Here is a 22,303-nt window from a genome sequence, read left to right as displayed (position 1 = left end):
CTGGGATAGGCGGCTTGGACTGCAAGATAGACTCGCTCTCGTCCAAGATGGACCTGCTGCAACACCGCCTCGATAAACACAGTGACAGGTTAGACTCCGTCGAACAAAGGGTATCAGATCTGGACAACGGCGCATCAGCACTCACCACCCGAGTCTCCACGCTTGAGGGCCAAATGAAAACTGTACTGGCCAAAAATGAGGACTTGGAAGGTCGCTCCAGATGAAATAATATAAGGATAGTCGGAGTCAGAGAGCAACAACTACCAAACAAAATGGAGGAGCACATCGAGAAACTATGCACCAAGCTACTTGGCCCCGCTGTTCTGTCGCAATTATTCGTGGTGGAAAGAGTCCACAGGATCCCTGCAACAAGACCCGTCCCGGGGACACCTCTCCGCCCGATCATTGCCAAGCTCTTAAGCTATAAAGGACAGGGACGTGATATTAAGAATGGCAAGGGAAAAGGGCAAACTCCACTTCGATGGGGGCGACATTCAGTTGTATCCGGACTTTTCTCCATCAGTCCAAGCCCAAAGGAGATCGTTCACCCATGTTAAACACAGGCTGCGCGCCAACCAAATCACGTATTCGATGCTCTTCCCTGCGAGACTACGCATTCAACTTGAGGGAAATACCCACTTCAACTCCCCCGAGGAAGCCACACTGTTCCTCGACAGGCAGGGATGTAAACCCGCAAACCAAATGTCCGGATCTGCAAGCAGAGAAAGGGCGGGGAGAGTCACGCCTTGATGAACACCCGTGCCACTGATCCAAAGCAAGAAGGAAACAAGCCATCAGGTCAATCTTCGCAAACGGGAGGCTGGGGCCTAAGTCTTGGAAGGCTGCCTGCGCCCCGTGCACAGCACGTTTTGTGTTCTAGATGGGGGGTTCCAAACGGACGAGTTGGGGGTTGTCGGTGTAAGGAAAGTTGTTCTAATGTTGTTGTTCAAAGTGCGTGCCATGCTCCAACACCCAGCCGCAGGCCTCGCCCCGGGCCCCACCGCCACTCTTCACGCACCCTCCCATCTGATGTAGTTCCCATGCGACCCAGTCGGCCAAAGTGCCGGGACATCACCGAGGAGAGGTCCACCACTACTCCCTCAAACAGGTTCCATATAAAACATCATCGTGCCAATTCAAAGTAGCAACCTGGAACATTAGAGGGGGCAATATCCCAGCCAAGACACGCAAGATCCTGCAGTTGCTCAGACGACACAAGATAGAGGTGGCAATGATTCAAGAGACCCACCTTCTACCTCAAAATGAACACCTGTGGGCTCACAATTGGAGCCGCCACCGCTACTTCTCTTTTTATTCATCCTATGCCAGGGGAGTCGCAATCCTCATTCACTCTTCGCTACGGTTTCATTTGATCAAAACGGAAAGAGACAACAATGGAAGGGCACTCCTGGTTCAAGGGATTGTGGAGGGAGAGAGGTGGTTTTCGTCAACTCCTACGCCCCTAACACAGACGGCGCAAACAACTTTGACTGGGTACTGTCCCGCCTAGCGCAAGTGTGCAACGCAACCATAATCTGGGGAGGCGACCTGAATACACATCTCGACCCACAGAAAGACAAGTCACAGCCAACAAAAGCGAACTCATCCAAGGCCAGCCTACAAGTGCAGGAGATCTGCAAAGCATTCGACCTATCTGATATATGGAGGAACCAGAACCGGGAAATCAGAGACTACACATCACTCAAGCATCCATAATACAAACTCTCACATCGATTATCCGCTAGTCTCCGCACACAGCAAATGGAAATGGGGCAGCTGCCAAATACTCCCCAAAACCTTCTCGGATCACGCCACGGTAATACTCGAATGCAGCTTACCGACCACCAGACCACGGTCCCCCCAATAGCGCTTTAAACCCAGATCTCTTGCGGATCAAGTATTCGCCACAGAACTACGCGAGGAAATCAGCACCTTTCTTGAAACTAACCAGGGCACCGTCAACTCTGCCGGGGTGCTGTGGGAATCGTTTAAATGCTATGTAAGGGGCGTCTGTCTGGCCAAAGAAAACGGAATTCTGAAACTTAGACGCGATCTAGGGACCAACGAAACTCACCTGAAAGACCTGGAAAAGCAGCAAGCCATTAATAACTCAGACCACATCCAGGCAATGTTGAAAGAAGAACTTCTCAACTTCAGAAACCTAGCGGAACGGGAGTTAAAATTTCTGGGCCACAATCACAGAATTAGACAATATGGCGAAGGCCAGAAGCCTGGAGCCCTCCTTGCACGTCTCATAGCTGCAGATAGGAGACCAACAAGGGTGGACAGTATCCGATCACCGCAGAGAAATATGCTGCACAAAGAAGAAGACATAGTCGAAGTGTTCAGAGCATTCTACCAAGAACTATACAGTGCCAGGCACCCAACAGACACCGAGGCGATTCGGAACTACCTCAACGACACAGAACTGTATTGGGTGGAGGGGGAACTCCGCGAGCCACTGAACAATCCCATTACTCTAGATGAGATCCAAGAAGCAATAAAAAGTCTACCGCCATCCAAAGCCCCAGGACCTGATGGGTTAACCGGCGAGTTCTATAAATACTTCGCCCCTCTCATAGCCCCCCTTCTCCTAAATGTCTTCAAAGAAGCGATTGAATCCGGCATTCTCCCACAAACACTAAGGGAAGCCAACGTAATTCTCCTACACAAAAAAGACAAACCTCCCGAAGAATGTAAATCCTATCGCCCAATATCATTAATCAATCTCGATAATAAAATCCTGGCAAAGATTCTCGCAAATAGACTACTCCTGCTAATGCCCGCACTGGCACTTGCAGATCAAGCAGGATTCGTGCCTGGCCGAAACACTACATTTGGGATACGTAGAATGTTCGGGGCTCTGGCAGCACCCGAACCCGACCAGCAGGCAGTGGCAATGCTGCTGGATGCCGAAAAGGCGTTCGATTCTGTCGAGTGGCCCTTCTTGTTTGCCGTGCTGCAGCAGCTCGGACTTGGGAAACAGTATATTAAACTTCTCTATAATCAGCCCCTATCGGGAATCACCCTCGGGTCGACTCGCTCGGCATATATAAATCTCCAACGCAGCACCAGGCAGGGATGCCCATTATCCGCCATGATATTTGCCCTTGTGATGGAGCCCCTAGCAGCGGGCCTCAGAGAACGCCAAATTCAGAGAGGGCTCAAAATAGGACCTCACCGTTTCATAATATCCCTATATGCCGACGACATAGTCCTGTACATGCAAAACCCCAGCGAAAACCTCAACCTGATTATGCGTGAAATAATAACATTTGGGTTGGTATCAGGGTTGAAAATCAATCAATCAATCTAAATCAATCGTATTTCCCTTATATACAAAGACCAGAACATTTAAAGATGATTTCAACTTTCATTGGGAAAAAGCTCACATCCGATAACTAGGAATCCTGATGTCCCTGAACCACCACAACATATTCAAAGACAACTACGAAAGCACACCGTGAACACTAAGGGAAAAGTTGAACAGGTGGAAACTCTCCCGCTCACCCTCTGGGGAAGAGCCTCATTGGTAAAAATGGTAATTCTCCCCAAACTCCTGTATCTATTTTCCAACATCCCTATCCTGTTGACACGGCGCTTCTTGGGAAATCTGAGAAGTCTGGTTCTAGACCTCATTTGGGCGGGCAAACCTGCAAGGGTGGCATACACGTCCCTCATGCTCCCTGTCACCAAGGGCGGCCTAGCACTACCTGATTCGGAAAGGTACTACTGGGCAGCACAAGCCCAGTTCCTTATTCACTGGTATGAGCCCCAGTTCGTAAGACCACACGTACAGGTCGAACGCACATTGGCCTCACCCAACTTGCTGAGGGCCGTGATCATCTGTAAACAGGCCGTGCCACATCCGACACTGAACAATCTACAAACACAATATGGCGGAAAATGGCCCAAAAGTATAAGATACAGTTCAGATACTCGCCTCTCCTCCCCGTTAAATTCATCCCCGGGGTCCCACTCACTGCTGAGTGTTCCTAAACTGGCCAGACAAATGCAAAATAAGCACACTAGGCGACCTTTCCATACAAGATACCTTCATAACACCCCAGCAAGCGAAGGAGAAAGGTAGCACCACCTCCCTGGATATTTTTATATACTTCAGAGTTCGTTAAACCCTACAAAACCTCATTCCATCGTTCCCACAACCACCACCCACTTGGCAGCTACTGCACGGAGTAATTCAGGCACAAGGGGAGGGCAAATTGGTCTTATCTATCTACAAAGCCCTGCTCATGGACACACTACCATCAAACCCCAAAACAAAAGCAAGGTGAGAAACTTTGCTACAAACGCCCATCCCAGATGAAGACTGGGATTACATACTACAACAGACCCAAAAAGTGCCACTTAACTCACGCTTCAAACAAATTAATTTCAACTTTCTGCACCAAACATATTACACCCCCAAAAAGAGAAACAGACATCACCCTGAGTCGAACGCATCTTGCAACAAATGTGGGACACCTGACACTGATTTTCTGCACCTGGCGTGGAGCTGCCCGACAGTGGCCAAATTCTGGTCAGAGGTACTTGGTGAAACCAAAGCAATAATCGGCGAGGGGGTGGAGCACACCCCAATGGTGGCACTCCTAGGGTTGACGAAACCCTTATCAGTTAGAAAACTAGCAAGCGTGCTATTGGTACTGGCACGTAGAAGAACAGCCATGGCGTGGGGACGAGGTGCAACCACCACACTAGCGAACTGGAGGAAAGACATTCTCTATTGCCAAGAAACAGAAACGGAATTCAGAAAGACACTGCCCCTCCACGCGAGGCCTCCGGACATTTGGGGCCCGTATATTTCATACCTCCTTTCCAACGCCGTTCCTACTGAGTCACCTGCTCAGTCGCCACAAACTGCACCCTAGAAAACCAAAACGCAATAGAAGCTTGCTGCATAATGGGACTGTCGGAGTGAAGTGTACATGTCAGGGGGTGTGGGGGGGAGAAACGGCGGCAAGTTTGCAGCCCACTGTTTGGGCTTGTTTATATGCATGCTTTACCAAAATGCAAAAATAAATTTTTTCAAAAAAAGTAGGGGCATTTAAATAATCAAGTCGTGAATGCACTACAGCTCTGGGCACCTCACTTGTATGCATCATTTGCATGTGGGCAATGATTTTCCTTATAGTATGCAGTTGGAAGTGATATTTCTTGAAGGGATTAAAGGCAAGTTTATTGAAAAAAAGCAAAGGTTATTTACTTGTTATGAAGAGGTTGTGGCTGGGCTCATCAGGAGAGCCATTTCAATGAGAACATGTTTAGGATAGGAAGTTGAAAAAAGATGACCTCACTCTTTAATGCATTCAAAGAAACATCACCATCAATGGTCCATAGGAGGTTTTCGGGGAGATCAGTGATCTAGCAGTTGTTAGCATTCAGGACCCCCCAGCTGCCAAAGAGGGTGTTAGGGCGATTGTTCATATTTATGCCAAATACCCTCTACCTGCGCTACCCCCAGCACTTTTTGCTCGACTCATGGATCTTGTTCTTGGTTCTCCTGAATGAGGGGACACCCTTTCCCCTCATTCATTCTTTTTGCTCTGACCATGGAACCCTGGTTCATTATGCGTTTACATCATTTTATGGAGTCATGCTTCCCTTCATATTTTGTAAGGTATCGGTTATTCACTTTTGCAGCACACAGCACTTTTTGTGCAGTGTTTCTGGGAGCCCTTTGTGCTTTCCATTTTATTCGCTTTTATTTTCCCTGTGATAAGGGGAATACTTTTTATCCTCCTTACCTTTTCTTTTGAGAGATCAGCATACACCACCTTATACGGAGTGCAGAGGGGTTACATTGTATCCCCTTTCTCACTGCTCCTATAACATTTCTGCTACAGTGACAAGCATACCTGAACATTTGATGGCAGTGGACAAGTCCTACCGACTTTTGTATATTTTTCCTACCGTGGGAGAATTATTTCTGTGTCAATTCCCTTTAACCTAGGAGACCCCCAATTCTTTTGCTGGACTCAGATTTTTAATTTGAACTCCTGAGTGAGTGGGACATCTTTCTCACTCTCTCAGGTGTTTTTCTGACTAGGCTGTTTGTGTTTTTTCTGTTTTATGGAGTCTGGTAAACTCCATAGTCATCTGCTTTTTGCATTGACACACAGAACCTTTTGTGCAGTGCCAGCGCAAAGTCCTTTGGACTTCTCTTAATGTTTAACTACATTTTCTTGGGTGAACTACTGTTCCCAAAAATAGTCATTTGACCCCTGTCTTTCTTACTTCTTGTTTTGTGGGTCCATAGTAACTCCTTTAACCCACACCTCACGTAACATTGTCACCTGCAATTCAAGTGAGTTAGTGTGACAGTGGTTTCTTTTTTTACTACCTTCTGGCATGTATCTGCAGGCTGATACCTCAGCAGCAGTAGAGCTGAGGTATCACATTGTAACCCGGTCCTCTTGCTACCCACTGTACGTTCCTCTCATGTTGTGCAACCTATCTGTAACTTGTGCTGTTACTCAAGTCTAATGCGCCCAGTTACCCCAGGGTTTGGCTGCGCTATATAAATAAAATAAACAGCACCCAAGGGTGACCATTTTCCCAGAATGGCACTGGTCGTCTTTTCTCACCATTTCTTGTCAGTTTCTTCTGGGCTGTTACTCTGTTTGAATCAGGTTTGAGTCCTTTGTGCGTTAACCTTTTTTGTTACACTAACATACTCTAAATGGCTGGTGGCAGTGGTATAATTTTACTACCAGTGTGCATTTTTACAGCAGGCTGAACCCTCAGCTGCAGTACAGCACCCATGGGTGTCCTTTTTCCCAAAATGGCTGCGGTCTTCTGTTTTCGCCATTTTCTGTTTGTTTTATCTGGGCTTTTACTCTGTTAGTTGATGCAGGTTTAAGTCCTTTGTGTGTTTTGCCTTTGGCGGGCTTCAACCCTGAAGCCCGTCCAGGCTCCAGTGTGTCTGGAAAGGTAGGAAGTGATCAAAGGTCCCAAAACTTCCCTATCCTTTGGCTCTAGGTGTGCCCGAGTGAAACCAGTTCTGATCGGCCTGCTGGACAGCCTAGGGCTGTGAATTAATGGGAATGTGCTTAAAAGGCGAGGTTTTGAGGACTAGAGGCAGAGTCGAACACTGCAGGACAACATCCGAAGAAGACGTGAAGAAACGCCAGCAGCACCCTCCTGGACCGTGAAATTCCCGGGAAAGCCCTGCAGCTGTGCGGACCCCGTTTTCGTTTTGACTGGGAAGACCCGTATGAGACAACGTCCTCCCTTAGGCTGGTGGGACCAACTAGCCTCAAGACAAACTATTTTGGCACAACCCTCGACTTGCTGTGACTTTCCAAGGCTGCAGAATCCCAATAGCCGGGGACCCCAGATCATCTTTGAGTGCATTGTCTTCTGAAGTGCGAATCCGGCTAAAACTTTGTGGGCATCCAGAGGACCATACAGAAGCAGGAAATCGTCATCTAGAGTCCCCTCACCAGAGTCCAGGACCGAGGAACTTCTAACCAGAGCTGTTCGTTCTTCTTTGGCGCTGAGAAAAAGGCGCCAAAACCACAAAGACCTTAAATAGACAAACAAGCAGTTGAATCAAGGAGAATCCATTGCTGCCGAGTCCCTCTCCCTCTCTCGAGTGTTGCCACAGAAGCCCGCCAGACGTCCTCCCTTTCGTCACCATGACCAAGGACCAGGAACAAGGTTCTGCTGCACTGAAACCAGAAGGCATCCCGCTGGAACAAATTCTTCAGTTCACATGTACTATGGGGTTTGGGGTACATCAACTTTCTGCCATTTGGTGTGCTTCCTACCTTGCAGAGTGCAATTCTACCCTATTCCGAGTTGATCTCAACTCACTTGCAAAGGCCTTTCAGCTTGTGCTTCTTCGAGGTGACTCCTCTTGAGTTGCTTTGATTTTCTATTTGAACTACTGACTATTTAAGAATATTTTCTAAGAAGAGAACATCAGAACATTGAACTGGCCCATTGACTTTTGCTGTCCTGGCTGCCTAAAGGCTCCCTTCTGAACCAATTGGCTTTGGCAGTGCTTTTTTCCTTGCAGGTTTTAATTGTTGAACACTATTATTGCTGGGATAAAACACTGCCTGCATCCACTTGGGAGAATCCAACTGTTTTTGTAGCATAACATTATGTTCTGATCTAATCCTAACCTTTCCCTCCCTTGTAACTCTGCAAAGGTGATACAAAATAAGTATTATTACGGGTTATTACGGACCTCAAATTTATGCTATAACTAAGTGTGTAGGTGTTTACTTGGATGCCTGTATTTACTGATTTAATTGTACAGCTCTACAGTTCACATTACCCCTCTTAAGGTATGCCTGGCTGCTGAGTCACAATACCAACTTGTGTAGTATAGGCCTATATTAAAAGGTGGGTCACCTAATACCAAGAGATAAGTCTTGTGTAGTCCTGCGCCAGTTGGACTGCATCAATTCTTACATAACAGCTGTGTTCACAGCCGCTGTAATGCACCGGTCCTGGGCGGTGGAGGTCCTGGATTGACTTTGGTCTTCGACAGGAATCCATTGTGAAGGCGGCAGAGGCTCCAGTGTGTCTGGGAGGACAGGAAGCAGAGGAGGAGTCAGAAACTCTGCTTTGTCTCCTGGGTTGCCTGCCTAGAACCAGTTCCAACTGGGAGGCTGGCTGTCTTGAAAAGACAGTCACCCCACCAAAGATTGAATGTTGCATTACTATTGATTGGCTGGGTTCCTGGATAAAAGGGAAGGATCCCGAGACAAAATTCAAGTGAACCACTGGAACAGAACAACCGAAGAAGGCGACCAGAGACGCCTGCAGCCCCTTCCAGCTAACAGAGAAGCATGCTGAAGTACAGCTGCTGCCCTGACCCAAAGAGGACAACTTGCTCCCTTGGACTGGTGGGCATAATCAGTCCCAAGATGACCTTCAATTCAAGCCATGCCATGATGAGCTACAGCGTTCCTCGGCTGCAAACAGCCAATAACCTCGGACCTCGAGCCCGAGTGCAGTGCATCGTTTTGCCGCAAACCAACTCTCACAAAACTTTGGTGGACTGCTTCCTTACCTCCAGAGGATCCCCCTCCTCAAAGTCCCCTCACCAGAGTACAGGACTGAGCAAGCGAGATGAATTTTCCGGACGAGAACCGTTCTTCGTTGGAGTCTGTGAAAAAGCACCAAAACCACAGGCCTACATTGGAGCACGAAGAATCCTTTGCTAGGAGCCCCCTCTCTCTCCACTGCTGCTGCGAAATTCCTTCCAGGGTTCTCCTTTTGTTACCACAACCGAGGACCAAGAGATCAGGTCCACCGCTGCTGCATCGTGAAGGCGTCCAGCTGCAACTTCATCACTCCTAACGTACTGTGGAGCTCAGGGTAATACTTACCTAGAGTCGGTCTCTCCTTTGTTGCTGGAGTGCTGGTTCCAGTGTTTGGGTGTTCGCCCAGGCTTAAAGCTTGTGCGCATACAGGGAGCCATTCCCAAGGTCCCTGAACCCTTTGACCAATAAAAGCTTTCCACTGCGGGGGTGGTGATGGATTTTCCCTTCACGAGGTTGTCTCTCGACCACCACCACAGAGAAAGTACAAAGGCTGGCGAGACAACCACTAGATCGAACCATTGACCGCTGGCCTAACACCACTGACTGTTGAGGCACTCCTGCATTGGACGCATGCGCAAGGCTGCGTGAGGAACCAAATAAATGCATGACACCATAACAGTCGCATAGCCCTGCATACCGTCACCTCTCAACTGGCTACATAGTGAGGGATTTGAAACATGTTTTTGAGCCTCTCGTTGGCAGGGAAGACGTGGCCGTCCCTTGTTCGAATCAGAGCCCCTAGCAACTGCTTGACTTGACTGGGGTCTAAGCTGGATTTCTTGTCATTGCTGGAGAGTCCCCTGTTATGAGCCAGTCGTCGAGGTAAGGATAAACCGGGATGGATAGCCTGCGCAGGTGTGCTGCTGCCACTGCCAGTACCAATACCTTTGTAAATACCCTTGGTGCTGAGGCTATGCCGAAGGGCAGTACTTTGAACTGATAGTGCTTGTCTTCTATCACGAGCCGCCTGACGTATTTTCTGTGCGCCGGCAACATTGAAATTTGAAAGTATGCATCTTTCATGTCCAATGTTGCCTGCTCACACAGGGGGATCACCTCCTGCAGGGTGACCATACAAAACTTTTGAGGTTTCACAAATGGGTTCGCTGGGCGCAAAGCTAGTACAGGGCGCATGGTGAGATCCTTTTTGGGTACAAGGAAGTACACTGAATAAATACCCTTGTTTACCTGTGGAAGAGGAACGATTGCTATGGTGCACTTTTCCTGCAGGGTCTCGACTTCTTGTAGCAGGATGCACAGATGTTCTGGCTTCAGGCATCTCAAACGTGGAGGTGTGTGTGGCGGGGGGGGGGGTGACCGGCAAAATTCTATACAGTACCCGTAGGCGACGGTCTTGAGTACCCATTGGTCTGTAGTTATACCCTCCCATGCTTGAAGAAATTATGTTAGCCGGCCCCCGACCGGAGGCATGGGAAGGGACCCAGATCTGCGGGTCATTTTTGGCCTGAGGCCAGGGAGCCTCGAGGGGTAGAATTCCGGCCCCTTCCTTTTACATGTCATTAACCTCTTGGGGGGATACGGTGTGGTGTAGCTGGTGGCTCCCTTGGGGAGAGAACCAATTATTTCCCCGAGCTGTATTGGTTCTGAGGGAAACGTTGGCCATGAAAGGAACGTCTCAATCCGCTCCCCCTCCTTGGGGAAGGCCTCTAGGTGATTTGATACATGGTCTTGAGGGTGTCATGCTCTTTCTGAGCAGTTTCGAGCACTTCATCTACTGCTTTCCCAAATAGATTAGTCTCTTCCACCGGCTTACTTATTAGTGAAGCTTGAGTTTCTGGTTTGAAACCAGAGTTTCGTAACCATGCGTGTCTCGAGGAGGATACCTTGTTTAAGTACCTGCCAGCCGTCTCTGCCACATCCAAAGTATTATTTAAAATACTCTGATTAACTGGTCTGCCTTCTGCTACCGTGGAGAGCAAGCGAGCCCTCAGCGGTTCAGGGACTTCTTGAAGGCCCTCCTGTAGCATGGTCCATTGTGCGTCAGCAAAACTAGCCAACAGTCTCGTCTTATTTGCGATGTGTGGGGGAAAAAACTGCGGCAGCCGTGACCCTCTTCCCCAGAGCGTATAGCCTCTTGCACTCCTTGTCTGGGGTGCCTCCCCTGTTGATAGGGGAACCCCCCACTCGCTTTCTGGTTGTAGTTCCCACCAGTAAGTATGGAGTAGCATGGCCCCTGATGTAAAAGGGGTCAGAGGGAGAAGAGTCTAAACATTTTTTCTACTCTAGGATTTACTGCTCTAATTAGGGCAGGTGTCAATAATGAAGGGGCCAACTGTTTTTTGATAGAGTTTAGCAGAGGAATAGCTTGGCTGGCGGAGGTTTCTCTTTTAAGATGTCCTCGACAAAATCAGCCTCGGTTACAGCTTCCTGGGTAGCAATCTGGAAATGTTCCGCTGCTTTCCTTAATATGGCGTTGTACGCCATTTGGTCGTCAACCAGGGGGGCCTGTCGAGTGGGTGTGGTCAAGGGGGAATCCATGCACAAGGCATCAGGTTCCGTTGTTGGATTAGGTGCCTGCCAAGGCTGAGGATCACCAGGTCGGGGTTCCAACCCTCTGTGGGGTCGATATGAACATCCTCAGAGTCAGCAAAAGGATATTCATCCAGATTGTATTGGTCCACAGGAACCTCAACTTCAGTGAGGTAATAAGTATTTCTTCTTCTTCCTGAGAAGGATCAAAGACTTTTTGAAGTTTAGCCACAGGGGGAAAGGGACTCTCCTCCTGAGGCCTCTTGGGCGTGGACTTCTCTGAGAGTTGTACAATCCTCTCTAACCTATCCATACATACCTCAAATTTCTCCCTGCTCCAAATAGATGCTCCAGAGGAGTATAGGGCTGGAAAAGGCTCTTGTAATGGATCTTCCATTACAGAACGTCGAGATTTTTCCTTTAACGTCGAAGAAATCCCTCCCGTGCCTTCCGAAAAGCCCTTTCGGGGACCAACGGTTGATGCAAGTCCCTTGGTCTGTCCTTAGGCTTCTCCGTGGGTTCCGATGAATCCTTTGGCCTATCCCTGGATTTCGACGAATCCCTAGGTTTGTCCTTCGGTATCGAAAAATCCCTGGACCGTTGCCTCTGATAATCTACCGAAATAATCCTAGTGGAAGGGTGTCTAGAATGGTCCTGCGGTTGCACGGTTGTTTTCGGCGGACTGGAGCTTTCTCGACCATGGACGCCTTCTTCCGATGCGCCTTGACGGTCTCCGGAGTATTGGAGGCAGCACCCTTCGATTTAGAATGCCCTAGTCGCAAGGCACACCTGCGGTTGCGGGGAGGGCTGCCAATCCCGACGACTGGTGGGCACGGCCGAACCATTTGGTGTGCCCGTTGGCACTCTGGGTCGTTTCGACTGTTTTGACGAAGACGTCCCAGGGGTTGTGTATTTAGTGTGTAAAGAGTGCGTCCTTGTCGCTGGGGTGTACAGTCCCCATAGCAGGACCAAGGACGACACAGAGCGGGAATGCTCCGCCGAAAGGGCAATGGCCTCTGAATCAGAGGCCTGTTTGTCGCTTAGCCCCTCGTCACAATCGGCGGTTGTGGCCGTGGGAGAACTAGACTCGGCCGGCAACATTCCACAGGCCGCCCATCACTTAACACGGCACTCCTTTAGTGTCTTTGGATGCAGGAGCTTGCAAGCCGCACAAGCTGTCTCGTCGTGATTCAGGGGCAAACACCTATTACACATAGTGTTTATCCTTCGAAGGAAATTTGGCCTTGCAAGAAGGGTAAAACCTAAAAGAAGTCCTCTCCATAGCCAAAGAAAAATATAGTGACGAAGAGACCCAAGGAACAGAGAGGAAAGGGAAAGGCATTCTCGGAAAAGGAAATGTTGACCCCGACCCCACTCTCCCTTCTGTGTAGGCCGGCCAGAAGGCTTGGCCACGTGGTCGGCAGCACCGCCCGGAACACTATGCGTCGAAGGTCCGTGGTACCGGCTTCGGCGTAGATCACGAAACAGCCATCGATGGAATGGACGGTAGGATATTAATTAATAACTTTACAATATACAACCAAGGGTCGAGGAGAACAATGTCTCTGTTCGAGCTCCGCATAAGGCGACCAGTATGTTCGGCGGAAAAAAACTGAGGGACCTCGACACGCGAGGGATTTTGGGTACACTACACGTCACGTAGGGATAGGGTTACAGGCACGCCCATGTCGACGTCCCCTTTCGATTCTCGAAAGACAAGATGCAATACTCTGCGGTTACCACTGGATGTCGGACTATATGCACAGCATGTGATTCTAAGCAGATTAACAAGCATCAGAAACACTTAAACTAAGAGTTGGAGACCTGTATGCGAAGGGATTTATAGAGTCTTACCTCCATGTGTACTTTAGGAAAACTCCCCAAACGAGGGAAGATACAAAGCCCCCCCAAGGCAGGGTGAGAGAATCAAGGGCCCCCCCCCCCCCAAGGCAGGGTGAGAAAATCAAGGCCCCCCTCCTCCCCAAGGCGGGGTGAGAAAATCAAGACCCCCCTCCTCCCCAAGGCCGGGTGAGAAAATCAAGGCCCCCCCCCCCAAGGTGGGGTGAGACAATCAAGGCCCCCAAGGCGGGGTGAGAGCAGAGTCCTCAAGGCGGGGTGAGAGGAACAAACCCCAAGAAGGGGTAATGACCAGGAGGTGCCCAGCTGGGGAGAGCACCAGGATTATTCCTGGTGGGGAACACAAGGAGAACATTCTGGTCCCACACCCTGTCAATTTAGGTTTGTATAGTAGACCCACATTTAAGTATAGGGGCCATGGTAGTCCTCAATGACCATTGACTGTTTGAATAATGTACTATGTGTTTTGATACTAGGCGTTTTTGAACAGATAGAGTTATGTATGTGTAACATAATAAATGTATATATGTTTTCAGTAGATCAGTGTGGTGTATTTTCTGTGGGTAAGTGTGTGGACTACTGCAACTTTGCGTCAGCCTGCTACCCCTTCCTGAGAGCCAAGCCTGATAGATCTGTCGCAATACCTGCCTTTAAGCGTGGTTTGGCTTTCCTTTTGGTTGGGTGCAGTTGCCCGACCATAGGGTTAGTGGTTATACAAAGACTGCCCTGGCAGACTTGCTCATATCATATCTAAATGCACATATGCAGGCAAAAAGAGAACTAAGGACATATGGGAGGCCCCAAAAAGAGGGACAGAAGACATTGCCCAATTATGCGCTCCAATAATGTTTTAATCGGGGTTTGAAATTGAGGGGAGTTGGGAGCTATTTAGCTCATTCTTCTAGCATAGTAGAGCCAGATTAGCTTGAAACCAACCGCTACCACGAGCTACTGTTGGCTCCTAGAGCCAACAGGTGCCTTCCAAACATGTAAATGTGACATTAACTTTCAGTAGTTGAGAATGTTAATAAAAGACAAATTAAACACATCTAATACACATTTAAACACAAAGGTTCATACAAAATGGACAAGTTAAAGGAGCATCTGTGGTAGTTGCTGGTACCGGTGCGGTAGCTGCTGCATGCATGGTGATGCCCGACACCCAGGAGCTGGTTTTTATCTCCTGCTCTTTGAATCTCAATTCTGAACCCCGTTTAATGCTGCCACTAAATGAACTTTCCTTTGAAAGGGTTTGGATTGTATAAATAAAGTAAAATTTGGGATAGGCCAGACCCCCACATATATGTCATTAAAGGTCTCTGGCATCTTTGTCTCTATGCAAGTCTATCAGTGTGTGTGTGCGTCCCTGTGGGCGTGTGTGTGTGTGTGTCCCTGTGGGTATTGGGTATTGGGTATTTCACTGTGTGTGTGTGTCTCTTTTACTCATCCCTGTCACTGTCTCCATCACTACGTATCGCTGTGAGACTGCCTGCGTTTATTTCATCAGTGGAAGAAAACCTCACTTGCAACCTCCTTATTCCCACAGTAAAAATCTGAATAAAATATTACTTTTCTGTGGCTTTATTGGTGCATTTTGGGATAGCTTCTCTATTCAACTACATTTATACCACTCATCATTGTGGTTCAAGTTCCATTAGTGCATCTCTCCCATTGCAGTAAGGCTGCACCTTGCACCTCTGCTCTAAGGGACAGCAATCCCTCCTACATTGGGTGGGTATTTAGATCTCACCTTTGCTGTTCAGGTTCCGTGACAGTGTCTCCACCCTCTCTTGCATTTTGTCATAAACAGCCACAATCTGTGCCACAGCACGGCGTGAGGACTCCACACGCTCCTGCAGTTGGGTCTCAATCTCTTCGCTACTACTGCTCGCCAGTGTGGCCAGGAAGGAGAAGGCTGGCTCCAGCTGCCCTTCGACTGCAAAGGGCAAGAGAAAAAAGTAAAAGGTTTAGAGAACTACAGGGACATTGGGAATGGGCAGTGGAACCAAGGACACCAAGAAGTAATTTCGAAGTTTCTCTGCAAAGGTATACAGAGGGGTTTAGGGATGGTGGCGTGCAGGATCTGATTAGACAATCAAATATCTGCTTCTCTCAGGACACCTCACCCAGAGCATTACATGTCCTAGCCCTGGCTGGAGGTGCCTAAAACATTCCTATGAGTTCAGGCTAAAGCTTCCTCAATAAACCCACACCACACATATCCCGGCATCATGAAGTCAAAACAATGTTTTATTCAAACAAAACAGTATATGTGAATCTCTTGGGTACATATCTGAATTTGTCAAAGGAGTTTGAGCAACATCTTTAGATTCTACACTAGCCTTTAGAACCTTTAATGTGGATCACTTCATTTTACCTGGGCAGACTGAAAGCCATTAAACTAAATAAATCAGTGGCTGGTATTTAATGTTTTTAAGTTCAAAGCTATAATTTGCAGGACAAGTCCTTTTAGAGTGATCAAGTATTTTAAAGACATCATAATATGCTTGAGTAGGTAGAGCAATATTGCACTTCAGGAACATTATTTCTCTAAATATGCTGAAATGCAGCAGAGCTATTTTCCAAAAACAAAAAAGATAGGACGCCTCACTCACCTCGTTCACGATCATCCTTTCGTTCTTGATTGCTGTCTGAATCTGGCTCAGGTTCCGGAACCACAAGGGTTTTTTTACCTTCAGACAGCAGGTCCGCCAAACCCTGCTCCATGTCATACCGCTTGAGGATTATTCGTATGTTCTCATCAAACTGGAGGTAAAGGAACGACACAAGGCTTCACTGATAGATGGACGGACTGATGAATGAGAGGACACAGAAGGGTAGAGTCAAGAGTGAAAGAGATAGGTGGGAGAGGAAGACGTACCTGGCTCCAGTAGCGATTAACAATGAGTAGTGAAGCATCGTCTGTCGCCTGGCGCCTTTCTAGCTTCTCAATGTGCTCACGAAGCTCATCTTCAATGGCCTGACGCTGGTCAAGCATGTCTGCCAACTTCCGGTTCTTGGTTTGCAGAGTGCGAATGTCCAACTCCTCCTAGAAAAGGTAAGGGGACCAGATAAAATGAGACCAGTTGCAAAGCTCACAATACTTTTTCTTAAATAATGGAGATTAGCAAGCTGGTTAAATGGATTACTGAAATCAACCCTATGGGTGGGTTTTGGGAGGCCAGCCTATTATGGTGACACTGAGGACTAGCCAAACTCAATCAATGTAAGGTAGGAGTGCTGCAAATGTGGACTAGGGCTACAATGAGTCTACACAGAACAACCACAATAATTAAGGTTAGGTGGGTAAGTACAAAAATAGACAATGATTAGGCTTTTAAAATGTACACTAAGCAAGAAAAACCTCTCATCAAATATTGTCACGCACCTACTATAAAACATATGTACACATTAACCATTAGGAGAAGTTTGAATCAAATGCTTTCAGTAACCAGTGAAATGGCTCCACATAGCTGGCAGGGGGCGATTTTAGTACCCATTTATAAAAAAGGCACCAGTGAACTTGCCCAAAATGACTTCCCAATTTCACTTTTAAATACACTTGGGAAGGCTGATTCAGCAACAGTTGGAGGACTGGTGTTAAGCGCATAGGATACTTTCACCCATGCAAACTGGCTTCTGAAAAGGTATCGCTACCATTCAACCAAACCTTTGGATTATCATTAGTGTTATACAAATTTGTACTCCTCCTAAAGAGACAACCTATCTGGCATTTATAGACCAGTAAACAGCCTTTGACCTTGTCCCACACCCTAAATTATGGCAAATACTTGAGCAGATGCTAATACCTAGCAAGCTCATCGCCTTGGTCAGGTTACTTTTCTGAGATAATTATGCATTTGTAAAAGGAGGACAGGTCTTCGGTCACGCTTTGACATTAGGGTCAGTTAGACATGGGTGCGTACTGACCCCCTACTTTTTACATTGTACATCAACTTTTTGATAGATGATATGGGTATAGCGGCAGATACACCGCAGATGGGAGGTTATACAATACAATCCTCCTTTTTGCTGATGAGACAATCCAAACCAACCAAGGGATTGCAAAATGTAATCACAACCTTTGCAAAGGCAGCTAAGGCTAGAAGCGTAAAATTAAACAGTAAGAAAACCAAAACAATGGCATGTTTCCCACCGAGCTTGAAGAGGCCCCCAGAGCCGGTATTTAACGTAGATGGGGAAATGATAAACACATTTGACTACCTCAGCATTAGAACAAAATTGCCTATTAAGCTGCAGTTCACAACTGGACAAGAGTACTAACATCTTAGCGCATAGAGGAAAGGTGAGGCGGTTTTAAGTTTTCAAAATAACATGAGGATTATTTTTAGTGCTATGGAGGTCTATAGGGCCTAAGCAGTGTCCACCTCTGTTTATAGCGCAGAACTATGGGGACATAAACTAAATGCATTGGAAATTCAAGAAAGCAAGATATAAAAAGAGGCTATTGAGCCCCTCTTATAACTCTCCTTCAATACAGACAAAGATGGAATAGTGGACTATAGGGCATTAACTATACCACCAAACATAAACCCCTTGTCTATTGAATTGGAATGTGGATCAACGAGAATCTCTCATCACATTGCACAATCCTTGAGGACTTCCTAGAAACTCCAAGGACCAAAGAGCTGCCGTGGGTAGGATGTATGAAAACCATGTTATTCACAATTCACCCTTTCAGAACGGTGGAATAATCCAGGCTGTTATGGTATAAGTGCTAAGGGGAAGGTCAAAGAAGCATTCAAGGAATGGGTACACCACACAGTATTAGCACAATGTGTGGGCACTCGCACCATAGGTGGTTTTATACAGCACTCAAAACTCACTCAGGTTTTGAAAATCATCTTGACCAGTTGAAGATCAATGAGAAGAAAGTGTCCCTGAGATTATGACTTGGAATATTGCCTCTTCAAGCCTACACTTCAAATTGAGGTAGAGGTGACTCTGCATACTGACATCTCTGTACTGAGGAAGTAGATATAGAGGCTCATTTTTTGTTTTTCTGCCCATTGTACAAAACGGCAAGAGCAAAATGACAAACCAATTTTTCTAAGTAAAAATACAAGGTCTTTTAATGAAGCAGTTAACCTATGCAAAATTAACGAAAACTATTCCCACACCAAAAGCATTGCATCCTATTTATTAATAGCTTGGGAAAAATGAATCTTTCACCGCGGGTGACTAAACCTGCATAACTTGCACTCCTTCCCCTGGTGTGTTTTTATACTTTTATTGTGTATTTTATTGTCAATGTATATTACACTTCTGATTTTACTGTGGTCTGATAGCCATTGCACATTACATTGCTCACAAATGAGAAAATAAAATTGCGCACGTTCTATAGCATTAATTGTGATTGCGCATGTCTTACAATATTATTGACTAACATCAATTAATTTAGCATTATCTGGGTAATTAATGGTTAGGTAATCCTCTCCAGTTTGAGAGCTAAATAAGACTTGCTATGGGACCCCCCCTCTAGGCACAGTATTCTTCACTTTATACTAAGCGCTTCTATTCTTGGTAGGAAGCATAAGCATCTCTATTTGACTTTTCACAGGATTCAATTTTTGTTTTGCGCTATGTATATATTAGTACCTTGATGAATTCTATCTGATATGAGTAATAAGTAAGCACTTATTTTCTGTGATTGGTATTTTAAATTAATGTTATTGATTTTACTATGTTTGTTGCTATAATTCGATATGGCTTTGATGGAAAACTCAGAATAAAGCAATGTTTATAAAGTGCCAGTGAAACACTGGTAAGCACCGGTAAGTACTCAGATTAATGAAATACAGTAAAGACACCAACAATAACCACAGAATTGCTCCCCTAACACTTAGTGAGTCCAACCCTAAGATGGTTTAGAACTGTGTGCCCTAAAGTCACCAGTTCCAAGATTTAAGAGATCTGGACGATTGCAGTGGTTATGATCAAAAAGGCAAGACTGCCGTTCCTCACTGGTCATGGTCAAAGCACCAGTAAGGGTGGTCTTAAGATCAGGCGGAGGAGCAGGACTTTACTGGAGTTGGTGCTGGACAGCTGCAGGGGCCATCCTCAGGTCATCAATAGGCTTCTCTTCTTTGTAGAAGACTTGGCGCCAACGATGATCTGTGGATTGACTGCAGACGTCCTCCTTTTATCCAAGATCTGGACTGGGGCTCGCCCAGGTCCACCAACGGTAAGGATTTGACAATTCAAACGGGCAGTGGCTATCCGATCATCGATGGCCACTGGCCACTACATCTACCCAGTAATAGACATACAGTCGAACAAAAAAACACTTCTTTGACAGCTGCTTTCCCTGTGAAAGGACATTTCATATATGGCATTTCCTGACCTGGAAAGGCAGGAAAAAGGGAAAAAAAAAATAGGACTAAAGGGCGAGTAAAACCTTGTGGCACAGCCATGATAGGGTGCTAGCCACATTTAGTAGCCCATTACAGTAATTACAAAAGTGCATGAGTGAAATGTATAAAATACAGTAGAAGAAAAATCCCATACCACCAACTCATCCTAGGCACACTGTCAAAGTAACCAAAAGGCAATTACAGTATAAGCTGTAAGGATACCAAGTACCCTAACCCGCTTCACTTTAGGGTGATCTGTGCAATTGTTACAATACACAAAATTCACTAAGAAAGACAAAGGGCGTCATTACAGGTTTTCCGGTCCGTAACAATGGTACTGTTAAGCTTGCCGGTACTATTGCTACTGGACCGGCAAACTACGAGTTCTGCTCGCGGGTGCCTTCCCGCCCGCAAGGTCTGACCTGGCAGGCGTACCGGCACTTGCGAGCAGGCCCTGCCGGTAGCACCGGCACCATTCTGAATGATGCCGGTGCTACCGGCCTCCCCATTCCCATTGAGCCCTATGCGGCTCAAATGGGAATGGGGAGTAAAAGTTTCCGGCCCCTGGCAATGGGGAAATAAAGGGCACGCCAGGGTTGTAATGGCCCTGTATTTCCTCATTGCCAGGGGCGCAGCCTGCTGGTTTTTACCAACAAGGCTACCGCCAAACTTGTAACGAGGTCCAAAGTCTCTCAGTACTGATCAGTTTCCCTATATGAATGAGCAAAAAGGCAAATGAAGTAAAGCATAAGGCTTTACCTACCTCCAAAGTCAAGGCAGGAGTATAAACAAAGCAAAAAGAAAGGGTGTCCCATAGAAGTAGCAAACATAAAATCTTTCATAACAGTGGCATAGTGCTCTTTAAAGAGCACATTATTCTCTGTGGCACCTGTGACAAATCGCAAGAATTCTTCCCTTCTCCCCAAAGGGATCCCCCACCTCCTGTGAGGCTAGGGAGGTGAGCCCGCTCCGCAATACCCTCCATAGGGCTAGAGGCAAGTGGGAACTCACTGGGAGAAACTCCCCATTTTGGGCACAAGGAATCCCGTTCTAAAGAACTCCCTAAAAATCCTCTTCATCATACCTATAAGAACATCTATTGTCGAACCATGAATGAGGAAGAAACCCAATATCGGCTATTGTAACTCAGAGCCATAGATATCCCTAAATGAAATATCTCCATTCACTGGGACGAAGAAACCAAGTGAGTGTGTTAAACAACGAACCGGACGTATGCCAGGGAAGGCTCAAGCATGTGCCAGAGAGAAGGAGGGAGAATATTGGAAAGAGAAAAAGCCAGCAAGTTACAAACCAGGGCTGTTGTCGTTCTCAGACGGATAATGAGACGCGTGGTTTCTGATCAAGGTGAGAAAGAGAGACAGCGCCTGAGCAGAAGGTGGAGAAAGACATGCAGCGTCTCACCGACTGAACAGAGAAAAGTGGATGCGCAGCATTCTTCGCCCATAAGGGAACGTGAAGCCGAAAGACGAGCAGTGTCTTAACCGGAGAGAAACAGGAGAAGGAGACTGATGCAGAGTGTCTTGGAGTGTAGATGGAAAGAGAAGCATCACAGGTGGTGGCATGACCACGGGCAAAGCATGGTGGATCAAGAGTCTGCCAACAAAGCCGAGACCACCAGACAAGCAAAAGCAGGAAGCAAAAGGGTACAAGAAGTACCTTGTGACCATCCTCGACATGGATACAAAAAGGAAAGCTTTGAAGGAGTGAAAGAGAGAGAAACCTGACATTTCAGAAGTTCCACCCCGAGCCACAAGAAGCCCCAGCGACGTTGCCCCTAAAGATCCCAGGTAATGGGAAGAACATTATGGGACTAATCATACTCAGCCCAGTCAAACTAAAGAGAATCTGAGACTTTAATCAAGAGGAGAAAGTGAAGTAACAAAACCAAGGAGGAGTGGGTGAAAATCGTTATAGGGCTAATCAGACTCGTCCCAATAGTAATAAAGAGAATTTAATATTTAAACTCAAAGAAGAAGAAATCTCCAGAGTAAACCCTCAAGAAGGGAATAAGATTGGATACTGGACCAAGCAGGCTCCTACAAGTAAAATTCAAGAAAGTAAAGTAGAATAAGAGGTTTATAAAGGGTGTCAACCATTTACCACAGGAAGAGAAGAACAAGTTACTTCTTACCTTGTAACGTTCTTTCGACGGGATGTTCCTCCGACGTATTCCTCATCTTAGATATATCCTTCCAGCTCTGCTGGCCTCGGAAAATTTTTTCTCCAGAGGACGCTGCGCGTCGACGTCCCTCGAGTCGATGTCCTTCGACAGCCGCCGTATCGACGCTCGACGTCATCCTGCCTATAAAGGCCGCGCGCAGCGTCCGTTGCTCAGTTCCGTTTTGTAGCCCACAGTATTACTGTCTGGACTAGACTAATCACCCTGAAGGAGCGTACGCTGCAACAACAAGGGAAGTAGAACTGCGGGGATGGATGGGAGGGTCGATGAGGAATACGTCGGAGGTACATCCCGTCGAAAGA

At 46.9% G+C, this 22,303-nt stretch overlaps 1 protein-coding gene across 2 annotated transcripts in view; it reads right to left on the bottom strand.

Annotated features, from left to right (window-relative positions):
• Positions 1-22,303, bottom strand: part of RNF20 (ring finger protein 20) — an 838,977-nt gene that overhangs the window by 703,340 nt on the left and 113,334 nt on the right. For both annotated transcript variants that reach the window (XM_069628987.1, XM_069628986.1), the window contains exons 3-5: positions 16,309-16,476; positions 16,043-16,193; positions 15,178-15,363 (exon numbers count right to left, since the gene is read on the bottom strand). In XM_069628987.1, the coding sequence (XP_069485088.1) occupies positions 15,178-15,363; positions 16,043-16,193; positions 16,309-16,476 (505 nt within the window). The remainder of the gene's footprint in view (positions 1-15,177; positions 15,364-16,042; positions 16,194-16,308; positions 16,477-22,303) is intronic.

The sequence above is a fragment of the Ambystoma mexicanum genome, chromosome 12 (genome assembly GCF_040938575.1).
Source record: "Ambystoma mexicanum isolate Mex_15411 chromosome 12, UKY_AmexF1_1, whole genome shotgun sequence".
Taxonomy (NCBI): Eukaryota; Metazoa; Chordata; class Amphibia; order Caudata; family Ambystomatidae; genus Ambystoma; species Ambystoma mexicanum.
Note: the sequence above shows the minus strand (reverse complement) of the source record. Positions and strands in the feature narration are given on the sequence as shown.